Source organism: Caloenas nicobarica, chromosome 3 (genome assembly GCF_036013445.1).
Source record: "Caloenas nicobarica isolate bCalNic1 chromosome 3, bCalNic1.hap1, whole genome shotgun sequence".
NCBI lineage: Eukaryota > Metazoa > Chordata > Aves > Columbiformes > Columbidae > Caloenas > Caloenas nicobarica.
In genome coordinates, this window is record NC_088247.1 from 95,469,589 (window position 1) to 95,487,856 (window position 18,268).

The 18,268-nt window shown below is 44.6% G+C and overlaps 1 protein-coding gene and 1 non-coding gene across 2 annotated transcripts in view; one reads left to right on the forward strand and one right to left on the reverse strand.

Annotated features, from left to right (window-relative positions):
• Positions 1-10,680: 10,680 nt before the first annotated feature.
• Positions 10,681-10,775, reverse strand: TRNAI-UAU (transfer RNA isoleucine (anticodon UAU)). Its single transcript has 2 exons — positions 10,738-10,775; positions 10,681-10,716 (listed from the first exon to the last, which is right to left on the reverse strand). It is a non-coding gene; the product is annotated as a tRNA-Ile (tRNA).
• A 5,967-nt stretch (positions 10,776-16,742) lies between these two features.
• Positions 16,743-18,268, forward strand: part of HAAO (3-hydroxyanthranilate 3,4-dioxygenase) — a 34,905-nt gene continuing 33,379 nt past the window's right edge. The window contains exon 1 of the mRNA XM_065632204.1: positions 16,743-16,822. Within this exon, the coding sequence (XP_065488276.1) occupies positions 16,743-16,822 (80 nt within the window). The remainder of the gene's footprint in view (positions 16,823-18,268) is intronic.

The following is an 18,268-nucleotide window of genomic DNA, read 5'->3' on the forward strand; positions in this document are numbered from 1 at the left end:
CAGTGCAACAACAGCCAACACAAGCTTGAAGCTGCAGCCACCAATGCTACAGGACAAAGGTTCAGAGGTCTGAAGCCACCTCAAGGTTTCTTGCAGACCACCACCATGGTTAGACTGATGGATCATACTTGAACTGACCACTAACTAGGACTTCATGGACCATGGTGGTCCATGAACATCAAGAAAATATCTGCCCTATTAAATCAAATGATCACATGAGATCCAAGTGCAGGATGTACAGAACACAAGGAACTGAAACATTAAAACACAGGGCCAAGTTCTCCTACTATTTCAGCAGATGCAGTTCCTCTAAGAGTGGTGTGGGTTTTTTGTTTGGTTTTTTAACCAAAAAAACCCAACCAACCAAACAACACCAAAAAACCCGCCTCACAGAGAAGCTAAGCCAGATGGCCAAACGCTGCTAATACCTCTTCAGGATTATTTATTGAGACAGCTAGGACCAGTACTTTCATTGCTTTTCATCACTACATGTTTTCTTCCCCAGTTTGTCTGTATCAGGTGTAGTTGTCTTTCAGGATATGGCTTGTTAGTCTCTAGTGTGTATTGGTCACATCTGCTCTAAGATTATTACTTAGCTAATGCAAGTATAATTGAATTTAAATGTGTCGTTCTTATTTCAACTATATCCAAACCACAATTGTTACTGGAAACTTCTGGTCTATGTTACTTTCCAAATTGACCCTTAAACTTCCTTATATTGTCCAGCATTTAACGCAGTAAGCTACAGGAATTTTTACCCCATTGTATCATGGATTAGATTCCAGAGAAAACAAGCAACTTAAGAAATACTCCATATAAAAATTGAATACAGTCTGATTTGTATTTCAAACCAGCATTCAGTAAAGACATCAAGGAATTGTAGCTTTCCAATTATCACACTGCACAAGGAAGCAACAGCCCACCATGCGCCACATCTGATCAATGCTGCTGGCCATTGTCCTCCTCAACTCCTGGCTCTACAAAGGTAACACCACACTCATAATACCCCTCCCCATTGTGAAAAGGCTGGTACACATTAAGCCAAGATAATCCAAGCTCCGAGAGCAACTAAAAGATGCCCAAGCTAGAAAAGTTGCTGTGCCATTCTGCCATTTGCCTTAATTTGCACCTCACTTGTGGAAGGGACCTGTTGACTTCTGAAGGTCCTCCTCATTCCAAATGAAGCAAACGGAAGCCAGATCACCCAGTCACAGTGCTAGCCAAACACATCTGTTGGGACTACCTTGGCTCTGTTTTTTGCCAGAAGGGAAAAAAGTTACCATATCAATGACATGCAAGAACATTGCTCAGGTGGTTCTCTGTGTGTAAGGTAGGAGATAAGCATTGCCTTATGTCAGCAGCCAAAGCTATTTAAATACTAAATAAAATGTATAAAGAAGTATGTAAAATGTATAAAGAAGTTCTCTTCCTCCAGTGCATGATGCACCTAGCCCAATGACCACCAAAAAAAAAAAAAAAAAGGCTTCTAGAAGTCAAGTCACAGCTGTTTATTAGATCATCTACCAAAGCAGCATTATGCTGATTATATTCTCCAACCCAGCAGCCACAGAACAGTAAGTCCCCTCCAAAAGGAAGTCTGCCAAGTGCATTAGTCTTCACACGATTTGCTGGTCAATGCACACACGTACATACAAAGGAGATGATTATGCCTTTCTGATTTCTGGTGTCATCCAGGAAGATAATTTCCACAGGTTTACTAGCGAATGTTACAAACTGCTGCTGTTCTTCTCAGCAATTGTATTTTGTGGTTGTACTTCCATTTCCTTTACTATGTGTGCATGAACAGGAGGCCTCTCTTTGGCCTGAATTATTTACCCTATAATTTGTGCTTCTGTTTTCAACTAGTATTTACTGCTGAATCATGCCAAAAATCACACATACTGAATATTGCAGCAGGTCATACTTTAAAGCCCCATGAATTTCCTGGTTTCCTTGCAGCCAGACATAAGCTTCCCATTATTTTGGGCCAATCTTTATCCTCTTATGGAACCTGAAGCAAATTCACTGACATCAGCAAAAATGCACCCATTTGTATTACACTGTCAAAACCAGGCTTGATTCCTTGACAGTTTGGCTTTTACTTTCAGAGTTATTTAGATGACAGTGGCTCCTCCTGCAAGAATACTTCAAATACATTACATCTGCAATAAGAGGCCTGTTCGCTAGATAACCTTTACAACATCCAGCTGCTTAGAAGCAGGTAGACAAACATCAACATCAGGTAGGCATCCCTATACAGCTCTAAAAATATGTCCAAGTGTTGTAAGAATCTTGTCACACAGAATCACAGAATATTAGGATTGGAAGGGACCTCAAAAGATCATCTAGTCCAATCCCCCCGCCGGAGCAGGAACACCTAGACGAGGTTACACAGGAAGGCGTCCAAGTGGGTTTTGAAAGTCTCCAGAGAAGGAGACTCCACAACCTCCCTGGGCAGCCTGGTCCAGGCTCTGTCACCCTCACTGAGAAGAAGTTTCTTCTCATTAAATATGAGATAGTGGAACCTCTTGTGTTCCAGCTTGAACCCATTACCCCTTGTCTTACTGTTGGTTGTCACCGAGAAAAACCTGGCTCCATCCTCGTGACACCCACCCTTTATATATTTATAAACATTAATGAGGTCACCCCTCAGTCTCCTCTTCTCCAAGCTAAAGAGTCCCAGCTCCCTCAGCCTTTCCTCATACGGGAGATGCTCCACTCCCTTAATCATCTTTGTGGCCCTGCGCTGGACTCTCTCCAGCAGTTCTCCATCCTTCTGGAACTGAGGGGCCCAGAACTGGACACAATATTCCAGATGAGGTCTCACCAGGGCAGAGTAGAGGGGAAGGAGAACCTCTCTCGACCTACTAATCACCCCCCTTCTAATCCACCCCAGGATGCCATTGGCTTTACTGGCCACAAGGGCCCAGTGCTGGCTCATGGCCATCCTGCTGTCCACCAGGACCCCCAGGTCCCTTTCCCCTACACTGCTCTCTAACAGGTCATTCCCCAACTTGTACTGGAACCTGGGGTTGTTCCTGCCCAGATGCAAGACTCTGCACTTTGCCTTGTTATATTTCATTAAATTTTCCCCACCCAACCCTCCAGCCTGTCCAGGTCTCTGGATGGCAGCATAGCCTTCTGGCATGTCAGCCACCCCTCCCCAGTTTGGTGTCATCACCAAACTTGTCAAAGGGCTACAGTTATTAGGAACCTGAAGACAATAGGACACACATCTCCAACTCCAGAAAAAAATGGGATTTTCACAAATACTATAGGCTAAGAACCTAAGAAATAATGACACAGCCACACCAAACATTTCCTTTATCATAATAAATAGTAGGAGGTTTTTGGCTATGTTATGCTGCAGGCGCAGAACAGCTAAATGAGAACAACAGACACAATCAGATACATCCATCAGTCACAGCAGTATGTAGTAGTAGTAATCAGATGTAGGCTACCATAGGCTTTGCAAACAGTTCAGTACTAGCAGTAAAATTTCAAAGCTATTAGGGACTTAAATATATATGCAAGCACCTATGAATCTCAATAGATCTGAATGCAGGCATTTTTTTAACAGCATCAATTTCACTGGGACACAACCACCAAGCTTAATTGACTTCGTAAGTCTCAGGAAGGAACAAGTAACTCCTGGGGTGTTAGGGCTGGATCCAACAAAGGACTTGACCTCTGAGTTGGCCCAATTCACCACCACATCTACAGCCCCTCCATGTCCATGCAGCCCCTCCTGAGCCACCCCGGGAAGCGCAGCACCTCCAGCCACTCCACAGGGATTTACAGGAACGTGTTCACAGCTGCACCGAGACATGGCAACTGGCATGGACCTCACGCTGCGGCATGAAACCCTCAGCGCGCTTGACCAAAGAGGGGGAGGAGCTGAGCCCCTCAGGAGGCAGTCTGGAGTATGAGGAAATGTGGATGTGGAGGGAAGCATGTGAACAGCTTCCCGCTGTCCCTGAAACAGTGTCAGCTGCAGGGCAACCCTCCATGAGCCTCGGCATGAAGGAGAAGGTGGAGCAGAAGCAAGGTCAGGGGAGAGAGAGGCAGAGTGGCCCAGAGAACACATCAGAGTCTCTCCCCAACCCTGGCTCCGGACACATAATACCGAGACATCCCCCACTTGCCTTGGCCAAAAGCACCCTCAAATCCAGCATCAGTTTCCAAAACTCCCCTAAACCCAAAGCGAGGTGGACATATTTTCACTTCTAAGACACTCTGAGCCTGCTGCAACAACACAGGAGTTTTCACAAAAGTGACAGAGCCATTTTCCAGAATTTAGCTCACTGCAAAGCTACACAAACTTGCATTATTAACAGATTTTTAATATTCAATGGCCTTCATACAGGCTGGCACAAGCCTGATGTGACCTTCCTTGAAGACAGATGTATGTCCTTCTTTAAACAGCACATAGTGATTAAAATGAAGATGTATAGTTAACAAACTCTTATCCCCTTCCAGTTAGTAGAATACATGGAAAATAAATGCAAGCAGTGAACTGACTTGGTGACCTTGCAAATAATTTTGGATGTTCATGTTTATGATTAAATTAACAGCCTCTCTTCACAAAACCAGAAAATCATCTAAGTTACATCATCTAGCCACATGATCTGCAGCACATTTGCCTCTTAGGAATTTTATAGACTTTTCAGAAGACAAATGTTTAAAAATTGTTGCTTTATCCTCCCCACTAATCTTCATATGTATAACTTTACAGTAAAATTTCTAAAAGTACTTCTTAGCACTACCATAAATCTACTATCCAGTATATAAAGATTTCTCAACTAAAGCGGGCAGCATGGGCTCAACTACCTCCTTCAAGGGGGCATCCCTCCTCCAAAATTTTAATTACAGACTCTGACTAACCCCTGCCACTTTAGCCACTTCCCCAGCTTGTTCTTTTTTCTGGGTCTGGTTTAGTTTGTTTTGCTGTGTTTTGAGATTTTTCCAAGGTTTCAAATATTTAGGCTGCACCAAAACTATTTGAAGAAACCAAGAGTCTTTTTTCCACCTTAAAAGCAGAGCCTAACACAGCAAACTCAGCATAAGCAAGAAAATTAAATGGGCACAAAATCCAGTCCTGATTGTCTATTTCCTTCCTTTTCCAAAACAGAAAGCTGAGGTCTCTAGCCCTCCCAACACCAGCTTCAATCCCTAGAGAGACCAAGGGGTCTCTTATAATGCCAGACTAAAGCAACCATGCAAAACATACTGAGAAGAAAAACCTGCCTCTTGAGATCACTCTTTGCTCAAGCAAAACGCACAGGCCAATTTGCTTTCTATAGCAACTCCATCTTTGCCTGGCTTGACTGACTAACACATTTGTTTTTCACTGTCCTAGGCAGCACATTCATATAGCTATAGCCAGACAACCCTTTTTTCTTTTTTTTTTTTTTTAAAGCTTCCTTACCTATGTTCTACCTGCTCCCTCCTTTTCTTTTGTCTCCATCCCTGTTCTCTTTTTGTTCCCTCCTTGTAACATCCCCTTCCTTGATTTCAGAGACCAATGCATGAATTCTTTCTCTTCATGAGGTTGCTTTTCTACTGATCTTACATGTTTTTCTCACTTTTCTTCCTTCTGTCAGCTTGCATTAGCCCAGCTATCACCTTCATCTTTCAGCCCCTCACCAAGGAAACTTCTGACTTTTTTTTTTTTTTCCTTCCCCTCCGCACCCTTAGATTATCTTTCTCCTCACAAAAGTAGGATTTTTTCTACTTGGTTTGAAAGAGTCCTTCCCCACTATCTTCAAGCACCTGCATTTTGTTCCTCTCCTCCCAGCTGCTGGTTCCAAGCCAAATACCTCCAGAGCATGGGCACCTATGGTGCCTGGAATTTAGGCAGCACTACACAAAAGCCTCCACCACCACCTATACTTTAAAAAAATCTGTTCCAGAGGATCTAAGCTGGTCCTGCTATGCTGGCATTTCACACAGTACATGCAGACTTAAAAAACAAACAAACAAAAAAAAACCATGGTACACCCCAACCACCTCTCTTACTCCAAACACAACTAATCAATAGATTTTAATTTCAGAAAGGTCTTCGGGATGTTACATACAAGGGGAGGTGGGGAGGAAAAACTCAAAACCCAAACACATCTATGCCTCCAGTGGACTTTGTTTTCCAAGCAACCCTTGGAATTTTTGCCTATTCTCTGCTTTGCACAAAGGAGCATTTGGCAAGTAACTTCTATTTTTAGGATGTCTGGGAATGCTTTGTATTTTTTCTTTTTCACTTTGTGGGACCACAGTGCCATCTATTGGAAAAGTTACAAAGCACAGACTCTCATTGGCTGTTTACTATCTGTCAAGTTAAGAATAAAAATATTTATTATTTCAATTTCAAAACAACCAGGCAGGCCAAGTCTTTATGGTTGGCTCTTACAGGCATTTGTTAGGATATACAAGCCCCAGTATTATGGAAAGTGGCAGACTGATAGACCTGAAAGAGGGATGCAGGCCTGCAGGTATGGCATCCACACCAGGCAAATTAATAGAGAAATAAAGAACATGCCATAGGCTAGGAGCAGCAGTACCGAAGACTCACCATAGGGAAACACATCCTCCCGAGGACACTTCCAGAGGCACCCATGGCCTGTCCAAGCCCCTCTCCAGCTGACAGCAGCCCCCAGGCTGAGGCCAGTGCTCCCCTAGTCACCACCTGAAAGGAGAGCAATGGATTCTGGGCAGCGGCTCAGAGAAAAGAGAACAGGTGCTGGCAGTTGGTTTTTAAAGGAAAAATGAGGCACAGGTGAACCACATTATTATTTGGGGAAGAGGCGGGAAGGGGAAGGAGGGATTGCCTCTCTCTAAATCACATTAGTACAGCTGGCATGTTGCATCACTCACACACAGGTGTTTTCTCAATATGTCATCTGCATACATTAAAGATTTAGAAAACAAGATAGCACACACAGACATTGGGAGTTCTCCTATAATGCTGCAAAGGTATCTTTGCACATACATATATCAATATACACTCATATAAATATACACATTTATATAAAGTTTTGGGTCCTCATCATAAGAAGGACATTGAAGTGCTAGAGAGAGTGCAGAGGAGGGTGATGAGGCTGGTGAGGGGTCTGGTGAGGGGTCTGGAGCACAAGTCTGATCAGGAGCAGCTGGGGGACCTGGGGCTGTTCAGCCTGGAGAAAAGGAGGCTGAGGAGAGACCTGATTGCTGTCTGCAACTGCCTGAAAGGAGGCTGGAGCATGGAGGGTGTTGGTCTCTTCTTCCAAGTAGCAAGTGATAGGACAAGGGGAAATCACAGAATCACAGAATGTTAGGGATTGGAAGGGACCTCAAAAGATCATCCAGTCCAATCCCCCTGCCAGGGCAGGAACACCCAGATGAGGTTACACAGGAAGGCGTCCAGGCGGGTTTTGAATGTCTCTAGAGAAGGAGACTCCACAACCTCCCTGGGCAGCCTGTTCCAGTGTTCCGTCACCCTCACTGAGAAGAAGTTTCTTCTCAAATTTAAGTGGAACCTCTTGTGTTCCAGCTTGAACCCATTACCCCTTGTCTTACTGTTGGTTGTCACCGCGAAGAGCCTGGCTCCATCCTCGTGACACCCACCCTTTATATATTTATAAACATTAATGAGGTCACCCTTCAGTCTCCTCTTCTCGAAGCTAAAGAGACCCAGCTCCCTCAGCCTTTCCTCATAAGGGAGATGCTCCACTCCCTTCATCATCTTCATTGCCCTGCGCTGGACTCTCTCCAGCAGTTCCCTGTCCTTCTGGAACTGAGGGGCCCAGAACTGGACGCAACATTCCAGATGAGGTCTCACCAGGTCAGAGTAGAGGGGAAGGAGAACCTCTCTCGACCTACTAACCACCCCCCTTCTAATACACCCCAGGATGCCATTGGCCTTACTGGCCACAAGGGCCCAGTGCTGGCTCATGGTCATCCTGCTGTCCACCAGGACACCCAGGTCCCTTTCCCCTACACTGCTCTCTAACAGGTCATTCCCCAACCTATACTGGAACCTGGGGTTGTTCCTGCCCAGATGCAAGACTCTACATTTTCCCTTGTTATATTTCATTAAATTTTTCCCTGCCCAACTCTCCAGCCTGTCCAGATCTCGCTGGATGGCAGCACAGCCTCTGGCGTGTCAGCCACCCCTCCCAGCTTGGTGTCATCAGCAAACTTGCTGATAGTACACTCAATTCCCTCATCCAAGTCGTTGATGAATATATTGAATAGTATTGGTCCCAGAACTGACCCTTGAGGCACTCCACTAGATACAGGCCTCCAACCAGACTCCGCCCCATTGACCACGACTCTCTGGCTTCTCTCCTTCAGCCAGTTTGCAGTCCACCTCACTACCCGATCGTCCAGTCCACACTTCCTCAGTTTTGCCGTGAGGATGCTGTGGAAGACGGTGTCAAATGCTTTGCTGAAGAAACCTTGTTTTTTGACCTCAAGTTGCACCACGGGAGGCTTAGATTGGATATTAGGAAAAAATTATTCACGGAAAGGGTTGTCAGGCATTGGAACAGGCTGCCCAGGGAAGTGGTGGAGTCACCATCCCTGGAGGTGTTTAAAAGGTGTTCAGACGAGGTTCTTAGGGACATGGTTTAGTGCTAGAGTTAGGTGATGGTTGGACTCAATGGCCATGGCTACCTCAGCGCGGCGCTGCACAAAAACAGGCTCCTCACACGCCTGGAGAAACCGCACCGAGGCCCAAACCTCATCCCGCTCCCTGGGCACAGCTGCTCCCCCAGGGACACCCGGACTCACCAGCTCCCCGGGGAAGGAAATAAAAGACAGACTCACTAAGCTCAGCTCCAACGTAGCACCCTTCTTCCTCAGGCTCTGTGACGGTTCCCTAGCACCAGCCCCACAGCAGCGCCTTGATGGGGCCACCCCATGGCGAGGCCACAATGAGCTGCTCTGCTCCATGGGGGTTTATTCCACCTTATTTCATAGCCCTGATTCCATCAGGAAGCCCATGTGCTTCAGCAGTGGTTCACTTTGGCTTGTAAATACCCATTAGATAATAACATTCTGTTGCTGTACAGGGATTTCTAGTAAATCCCCATAAATTATCCTGATCTAGCACGATTTTCAGTGTGAAATTCCCACCTCAGTGTAAAAGCCAGGGTAGGACCAAGGGAATAAAGGCGATCTCGTGGAGAAGACCACAGCACCATGCAGCTCTCACTGGCTGCTCTCTGGCACCTCAGAAGCAAGTTGCAAAAAAGCTGTGAATGCAACAAATATCTGCTTTGTTCACCTCATATTTGGCAAAAACTGCACAGTCACCCCCCCCCCCCCCCGCCCAGCACACCACATCAAGACCCCAAATGCAAACCAGCAGGTCCTCCTTGGGGAGGGAGGGCAGGAGCCACTGCCTGTGCCTGCACACACACAGGGGACAGGGAGGATGGAGCAGCGCTGTCTATACTCAGTTTCTGAAAAAAAAGTGGTCTCTGTCCAGGGAATGGAATCCCTCTGCCTCTGCTCGTTTGTGTTGTTTTGTTTTTCCCAGTTACACCACAGCAGCACTTTCATCCTTTAGTATTTCCAGTACTTCTGCAAATGTTCCTCCATGCTGTCTGTGCTCCTCAGCACAGGGACCTGGCACTCCTGAATGAAGGAGAAAACATTGAAATCACTCCAAGCAAAAGATGAATTTTATTTACCTTTTGCTACATTACAGATCTCGCTTGTTGATTTACACCTCCTTATACCGATACGGCGTATGCCTCAGGCATGACCGCACTGTCACTGAAATCAATAGCAAAGTTAATGCAAAGTTCAGAGGGGACAGTGCGGTAACTAGAATAGGGAAAAAATGGTAGTTTAAAACCTTGAAGTGGTACTTCAGGGAGTTAACACCTGTGATACAGACATGAAGGGACTGATTTGAGAAACAACGGCACCTCTGGCTGCATGACCCCAGGGTCTCGCTGAACTTTTTAGTATAAATTGCACTGTTCCAATAGCAGATTGGACGTTAACACATGTTCACCAGATTTGGGCCTAAACGCTTAGGCAGTGCCCCCCAGCTTTCTCTTTCAGGAAGGTGCCCTTTTCCTGTGGCCCTGTGACGCCTCAAATTGTGAAAATAAATCTGCAATTATTTGAATTATTTTCTTTCCTGCTGTGACGCACACATTTGTAAAGTATTGCCAAGGCAGTGAGCAGTTCAAGGACTGCCGCTGCCCAAGCAGGCAAAATAAGGGGAAGATTTCGTTACCCTTCAGTTGCAGTGACCACACCAATTTGTACGTGCACTCTGCACTAAAAAACACAGTCTAAAATAACCTTTATTGCCTGCGAGTTCACACAAGCAGCTTTTACTGGGAAAGCGTTTGTTGTTCCATACTGAAAAGCTGCTCCGAACACACCAGACCCAGGCTGATACAGGAGTCCACGTGCACATAACCACACAGAAGCGAACTTTAACACAAGCAACCCGCCCCCCTCCCCCGTGCTCCCGCTGTGCGCTGCTGTGCCCGACACCCGCCGCTCCCCTCGGCCGGGCCCGTCCCACTCCCCCCCGCACACCCCTCAACAGCGAGGGTTACACGCGTGCGGGCCCACGCTGCTGCCACGGCTCCATAATTTTTCCGTCAACTTTTTTTTTTTCTTCCCCCTGGAGCGTGCAGCCGAGTCCCAAAAAAGCCCGTTTTCCCCTCCCAAAAAGGTGTGTGCTCCAGGTGAGGCTCGAACTCACAACCTCGGCATTGCTCGGCGTTAGTACTGCTGTATAAGTACCGCGCGCTAACCGATTGCGCCACTGGAGCCCTGACACCAACTCCTCCGGAAAGCTTTATCAAGCGCTCGCCTGTCCCGGGCGGGGAAAGAACGTTGTGACGCCCTTGGCTGCCCCAGGTCTCTGCCTAAGCCGCGCTCGGCGGTAGCGACCGTCAAGAGCAGCGCGGCGAGAAAGGACTTAGTGGCCGCTGCGCCGCTCGGGGGAGGCGGCGCCCCCGAGCACGGCAGGAAGGAGGCCGGCTGCGGCCCCCGGGACAAAGCCCCCCCGCCTCCCCGCCCGCAGGGACGACGGGCCGCGACAGCGGGGCGAGCCCGGCCCCCTGCGCCGCTCGGGCGGGGCCCGCCGCGGGGGGCGGGCCGGGGCAGGCAGCGCGGCCCGCGGCCGGCTCGGTGCGGCACCGGCCCCGCCCAGCCTCCGGCCTGGCCCCCCAGCACCCACAGCCACCGCTGCCGGCCGCAGCGGCCCCCGCAGGGCCGTGGTCGTGCCGGGGCAACGCTGCTGACGGGCGCGGGTAGAAGGCTGTAGGTCAGCGAGGATTATCCTCAGGCTAATTCACACCGGGGGGGAAATAACGCACCCGTCTGTCGTGCTCGGCTCCAAGCCAGAGAGAAAAACAACTTAAGTACTGCCAGTAAATGAATGTCCCTGTCGTATCACTGACTGCACACCCTTCAGCTTGGCACAGCCCCCTTGCTGCTCCACCACCACTGTGCGCAGCACCAGGGAGGCTGCGGCACTTTGAAAACAAGCAATACGGGTTAAAAGGAATCATCACAAATTGTTTTTTAATTATGCTTAATAGAAATAACCAAAAATATTGGGGTTTATCCTGTATGGATAATTCACCGAGGAAGCGCTTACTTTATCTCTGGACTGACTTAATTTTACTTTACTGTAGTACAAGTACTTTACTAAATACGGAGCATCCATAATATAAAGACATCACATATACAGAGTGTAAACTGCTTGTTTCAATACCTGAAGGTTTTGGCTTGCTATTTCTTAAAATTCAAGGATGAAGGCAGGTGCTCCGGCATGAAAATCCTGAATAGATCTAAAAGACTAACATTGCTTATACATGGAAACATTACAGTGTATATGATGTATTACATGCTTAGAAACGGCTATTACAAGAAAACACACAGCCCTACGCACATGTCTGTTGTTAAAGTATACTGCTAACATGGATTTATTCTGCAGTCACACCTGTCTTACCTTTATGTGGCACAAGATGGTAAACATAACTGGCATCAGCAGGTGTTCAAAGCCAAGCAATGCTCCAACACCATTACACAGTTGACACAGAGACATACTTTTTTTTTTTTTTTTTTTTCCCCACCCATGTTTAGGTGTTGGCACCACATTTTCTTTCCTGGCCGGCTCTGTTGGGTCACTGACACAAGTACTAGCAAGCGTTCTCCTTTCTACGGCTGCTTTACTGTGGGCAAAGCAACAAGCCCTGGGCGTTTCACTATGGAGCGACTGGTTGGAGAGAGTGCTACACAGCACTTGGATTTCCATGGCCTCTAAAAATGAACTGCTGGTGGCCCAGCCGCAGGCGACGGGCACTCAGTCCGGTTTTAAATAAATAGCACCGATCTCCAACTCCTGCTGGCAGATGAAGTAGCACTTATGTGTGACTCATTACTCCTCCCTCCACCTCTTATCCATTAATGAGCTGAAACTTTTGGAGACTGTTTTGAATGGAGATGAGGTGCTTCTCACTTGTCAAGAAAGTTGTTCTGCTGTTGGTAATATTACCGTGGGCATTACTTAGAATATGCTTCAGTGCTATACACCATTGACAGGTGAAGTAACATGCAGTTGCTGTATCTGACTATTGATGAAGGTGGCTGGCATGGAGGAAAAGAGAAAACTGACAGTTTGTTTCTTGGAGAAATCTTCCATCACCACATAGGTTTAGCTGGCGTACCAGAAAATGGCAGCTGCCTTCATTACCCTTAGCAGTGCATTGTTACACTAGAAAATAAAATATTCTATCCCACGCAAAGATTGCTGTGAACATAATTGCATCCAAACAAGTACTTTTTTGGCAAATACAGAAATGTCAGGAAGAACCAAAGCTGAAGCTATGAATATGCAGACGAGCTCTTTGTTGCAAATTTAACCTTAGACTCAGGCAAGAGGGAGGACTCAGTGACTCCAATTTTGGTGTTTATATAGATGATAATCACTACTGCTTGTATTTTAATCAGCCTTTCCGTAAAAGTAACAGTGATAACGGTGAAGTTTTTTTTCGTGGGATCTTTAACTCTTCCGTTGCGCTACATGATTCACTTGCTTCTTATGTTTGTCCCCACAGAGACTGAGGTCCTTGATAGTATGTTTATGAATATAGCAGTGAAATTTGGCCACGTGAACTAGTTTGTGGAAACATAACGCCACTTGGGCTCAAGTAGTAGGTTTGTTATTGATTTGAATTTGTTTTCAGCAACTATGTAGGGGGTTTTAATTCATTTTTTTAAAAAGTACTTCATTTGTATTCTCAAAGAACAAACAGAAAAAGCACAGAATTGATGAAAAATAGCAAGTGTGTTTAGCCAGGTGAAATGGATTATTTAGTCATATTTATGTCCTCCTTTTTTCATGTCTTCACACTATTAAAAAGAAAAAAAAGGGATAAAAAAGGATAAAAAGCAGAAGTTAAAGCTGTCCTAATGCCACAGAAGGTTACCTGCGTCCTGGTGTTTGCAGAATCTCCAGATTATCACTTCAGCGTGGCTCCATTATTTTAATGCCAATGTAGATAAATCAGTCTCTGTATTGCACAGGGACAGAAAGGCAAAGCTGAAACAATACTAAAAGGATTTTGTCCTCAAATTGTTGGTGAATGCAAACCTCTCCTGGTGAAGATTTTTCAGAATACGTCTTAGCACTAAGTATGAAAAAATCAAGGCTTAAGAGGCAATTTTCACAATGCTGTCTGCTTTCAAGAGTAGAATGGGCAGAGCGGAGCACGCAGCATCCGTACTTGCTGGCTCTATGGTCTGTTTCCCTCTTCCCATCAGCTCTGAACCTTTCTGGGTCTTTATCATCAGTTCTTTAGGTGAAAAAAAAAAAAAGAAAAAATTGGGAATAACAGAAAAATGACCAAAACAATGACTTGAATACAGATTAAAATTCTGGCCAACAAACCTAAATACCTCTCTCCTAACTAGAAACGCAGTATTTAGCTCATGTGCTTTTTCTTAACATATGCTGCTTGCTGGATACCAGCTAATAAATATAAGTCTTTAATAGGTCTGGTGGCTGAGGAAATTAAAAAAATAGAGTAGATGCTGTCCTAAACTCAGTAATTTAGTTTTTCCCACTACCACCTTTTTCCCGCACCCTCAATGCAAAAGATAGATTATTTTTATGTAGCACTTTTGTGCCTCAGTAGTCTTGTGCTTCTCTGGCAGCAAAAGCTGGCAAATTGAGTCCTTACCTTTACAGAAAAGGAAGGATCCGAGCCAAAATTGAGAGCAGAAACTCAGCTGATGGAACAGGCTTTGATGGATGAGAAGAGTCATTGTGAAGCAGACTGGCAAGAAAAATCCAGGCCCCAGTCCAGTCACGAGATGTGTGTATTTACTTGAGTCTCACAGAGGCTGCAGCACTGGCTCTTTTCTTTGCCTCTCCAATACACAAAAATAGGGCTTCATGGCCCAGTACTTCCAGGCTATGTAGACCATTTCTTAGCCCTCTTAAGAAAAAACAAAACAAAACAAAACAAAACAAAACAATGTTTCCTTATAGTTGTCAGATGCATGAAGAGGCCATTAACTGTGTTTTTCAAAACTCGTTTATTTCAGAAAGTCACAGAAAGTACTACCCTGTGATAATAACCTCAGCTTCATACTGATGGTGAATTTTATAAGTGAACTTCATTTGTTTCCTCTCTGAGTAGGTCTAGCTATCAGGTTTTTATACCTCACTTGAGTCACCGAATGGATTTATCAGCCTGCATCTGAGATGATTTTCTCTGCAGGTAATACTAACTTGTATTCTATTTACTGGAAAAAAAGTGGAGACTAGGGATTAGAGTAGGGATGGCAGACGACAACCCTGTGGTTAAAACCAGCATGTTAATAGTGTGCTGAACAAGGCCTGGCCATGTCAGTTCCAGGATCTGTGTCTTTTTCCTGCTGTGGCTTTGTACGATCTCTTGGTTTTCATGCCCGACAAACAGGTCCTGCTCTGCAACACATGTTGCTAATGATGAGGCAGAGCTTTACAAAGCCATGGTCATTAAAATAGAGCATCTTCAGTTCTCCTGGTCTCACCAGGCTGGGTCACAGTCCCCTAAGTGCATTTTAAACAGAAGATCTCTTTTCTTCGCAGCTAAATAGTGTGCCAGGAGCCTACAGTAGAAAAAGCACTGAAATGGGCCTGTCGGTCCAAAACCAGGCCTAATGAATTTGCTGTGTATGGGTGTCTCACCACTGCCATTCTGATGGTAGAAATTTTGTGTGCTAAATAAATCATGTGGGGTTCTTTTTATAATTGAGTTAAATAATAATTACTTTAGGCTTATTACCGAGGAAATTATTGCCAGCCCTGTTGTGATTGTATTAATGTGGTGGAACTGTAATCCACATGCGGAACTTTTTATCCCAAAATAAATGGATTTGCTCTTATCAATTACGTAGTTAGTTTAAACTAAACTGCGAGGAAGTGATAGCGATGAAGATAAAACAGAGCCACCCTAACACAAACTGGAATAAGAGCATGGTATGAGTTCAAACTCACAATCCATTGCTTTTTTCCTTTGGAATATTATAATGGCATAAGGTAAAGAACTCCCAAATTCGTACTGTTCCAGCATACTGACTCTTCAGTCCAGCAGCTGCACTGCTTTTATGCCATGGAGGATGTACTGCTCAATTTGAACACATCATTATAACCTTATGCACATTCACCCACTAAGCAGAGTGTAGATACAATCAGAAGACTAAGCTATGTCAAGGGCAACTGAAATTCTGTCATGTCTAAAAGGTTTTTTGTTTACCACCTTTTTCATGTATTTCAGGTCTGAAAATAAATGTTTATACATTTACTTATTAAACAATGGGGGTGGCAGGGAACAGAGTGAGCAATCCTGTAGGAACGACATAGATGTTGAACAGCATCTAGTGAGACAATACAGACTTCTACCGATCTGGAATGCCTGGGAGTTCTCAGTTTCTTGTTTGCCTGATAATTTGATGACAATATACCCCACTTTCCCAAAGGGCATCACAGAACCCCGTTCAGCTCTCCAACATGCCTTGTGACAGCCATGGCCAAGAGTGGATCCAATTAAAAAGGACAATTTGATTTATGGACAATTGCTTTTGGTCTTATAAATGCAAGAGGCATCTTTATTTTTGTTATCTGGCAGAATAAAATCCCAATATTTTCAAACACATACCCCCAAATGTTCAGCCTAACAAAATAAAGGGGAGGAGGGAAAAGGAAATGGGGCTCTTATCAAGCCTGGAACACCTATATATAGTTATGCATGCTTAAAAATACTCCTTATATACATTATACGTAACTAAACTTTGAGCAACTGCTCTCAACTTGCATATAGCTTTGAAACATGTTCCTATATTAGACTTGAAGGGTGTGCATGTCCCAGTCTTACCTGTTTTCCTATCAGATTGTCTATGTAACAAGGCAACTTTTGTAGAAAGGTAACATACACACTCCAGTTGATGCAGTAAAGAGAATTAAGGAACCTCCCATGGGCAGAATAAGTCCCTGATGAAAAGATGTATTTTTAAAACACCTGTCAATTATTAGCCAAGCTGCTGAAGCATTAGTACTCTTTACAAAGTAACCTTTGGCTGATGGACCTGTCCCCTTTGACACCCAAACCTGAAGACACCTCTTCCACCAGCCAATCCCCAAGCTCTGAAGCTCTGGGGATGGAGTCACATGCAGTTTCCTCACAGAAAGAGCCCTCTGCAAACCCTAACACCTGCGTCAAAAGTTTCATAGCTGGCGCGCCATGGAGCTTCTTGTAAATGTAAGAAAATGGATAGAAGAAAACAAAACTGCCTTTTTGCCACCTGTGTGCAATAAGCTTATGTAAGTAAATAAAGATTACTTTTTTAAAAACACGGTTCTTAGATACACAAATATTCTTAGCTGTAAGAGGAAGGTGCTAAAATGCATATGTGGTAAAGATGAGTAAGGAACTGTAGTTCATCTCAGACTGCAGAGTGTGGTTTCAAAGAACAGAAAATGACTGAAATCTGTTTTGCAGTAACTCAGCAGAAGCCGTAAAGATCAGCTTGAATACAAAACATTTGCCTCAACTCAAAGTCTCTTGTAGGCAGTTAGACTGAGTTAAGGGAATTTGTGTCAGACCCTGTGACAATAAACTCATAGAAATCAGAGGAGATGGCATCACATCCGCAAATTATAAGATTTGGTTAACAGATTAGCGCTACCAAATTACAACCTGAAGCAGCTGTTAGATCTGCTGAGAGTCATTCCAAGATTGCAGAAGAGCCAAATCCGCAGGAGCAATCAAAACCAGTGGGAAATATCACTGAAGATAGGGAGAAAGGAAGGGCGGGAGTACTGGAGAAGAAGGTTTCCAGGGCATTTCCAGAGCTGCCAAAGTGGGGTGGGGAGGCTGAAGAGGCAGCATTTCAGAGCACTGACTGGCAGCTCGAAGCCGTGACCCGAATTCTGAGTGAGACAGCTCATACAAGAAAAAAGTGTGAGCGTTATGCAGTTGTACAGCATGCATATTCTCAGTGTCAAAGCTTGTGAGCAAATTCCAGTCTAAATAGTCCCATGTGTGGCACCTTCTAGTCACAACGTTAGCAAGGATTACTTTTGTCAGTGAAGTTGGGGACAACATATTTTGTCCAAAAATCTAGATACAAAAGGCTTTCATGAGAAAAGATTCTCTCTAAAGAGCGATATAAACCCAGGTTTTATAAAGAAAATAAAAAGCATTTTTCCTGCTTTTAATTTTTAAAAAAATCTTGCTTTACAATTCTAATCATTAAAAAAGCATCAAAGAATTTGCCTCTTGCCCTACCCTGAGTTGCTACCACTAATCAAAAGCTGAATGGGCAGTACAGTAGCAATGATATTAATTTCCATTTGCAGTTTCAAGGGATAATTTTCAAAGTAATGGCTACAAGACAAAGGCTACAACATCCTTCCTGAGGTGTCTGTGTTGAAACTACAGATGTGTGTTTAACTGAGAAGTTATGGAACTTGAATCACTACAATAGTTTCACAGCGGGAGAGAACGAGGAAAGTGTCTTCTCCTTAGGAGCGTTTTCATTTCTTTCATTTCCAAAATGGATTTAGGAAGCGTTTTGTAAAGCTCATCCATTTCTAAAGCTTACTAATGATGGTGGTAAAATTTTAGTACTTTACATATATGGAATATTCATACTTTTCTTTCCTCATTAGTAAGATCAACCTTTTTGTTATTACTGCGCTGTTCTGTACCACCTACCAGCAATTCTGTGTAATCTTGAAGTAACTCTGGAACACGACATCTATCAG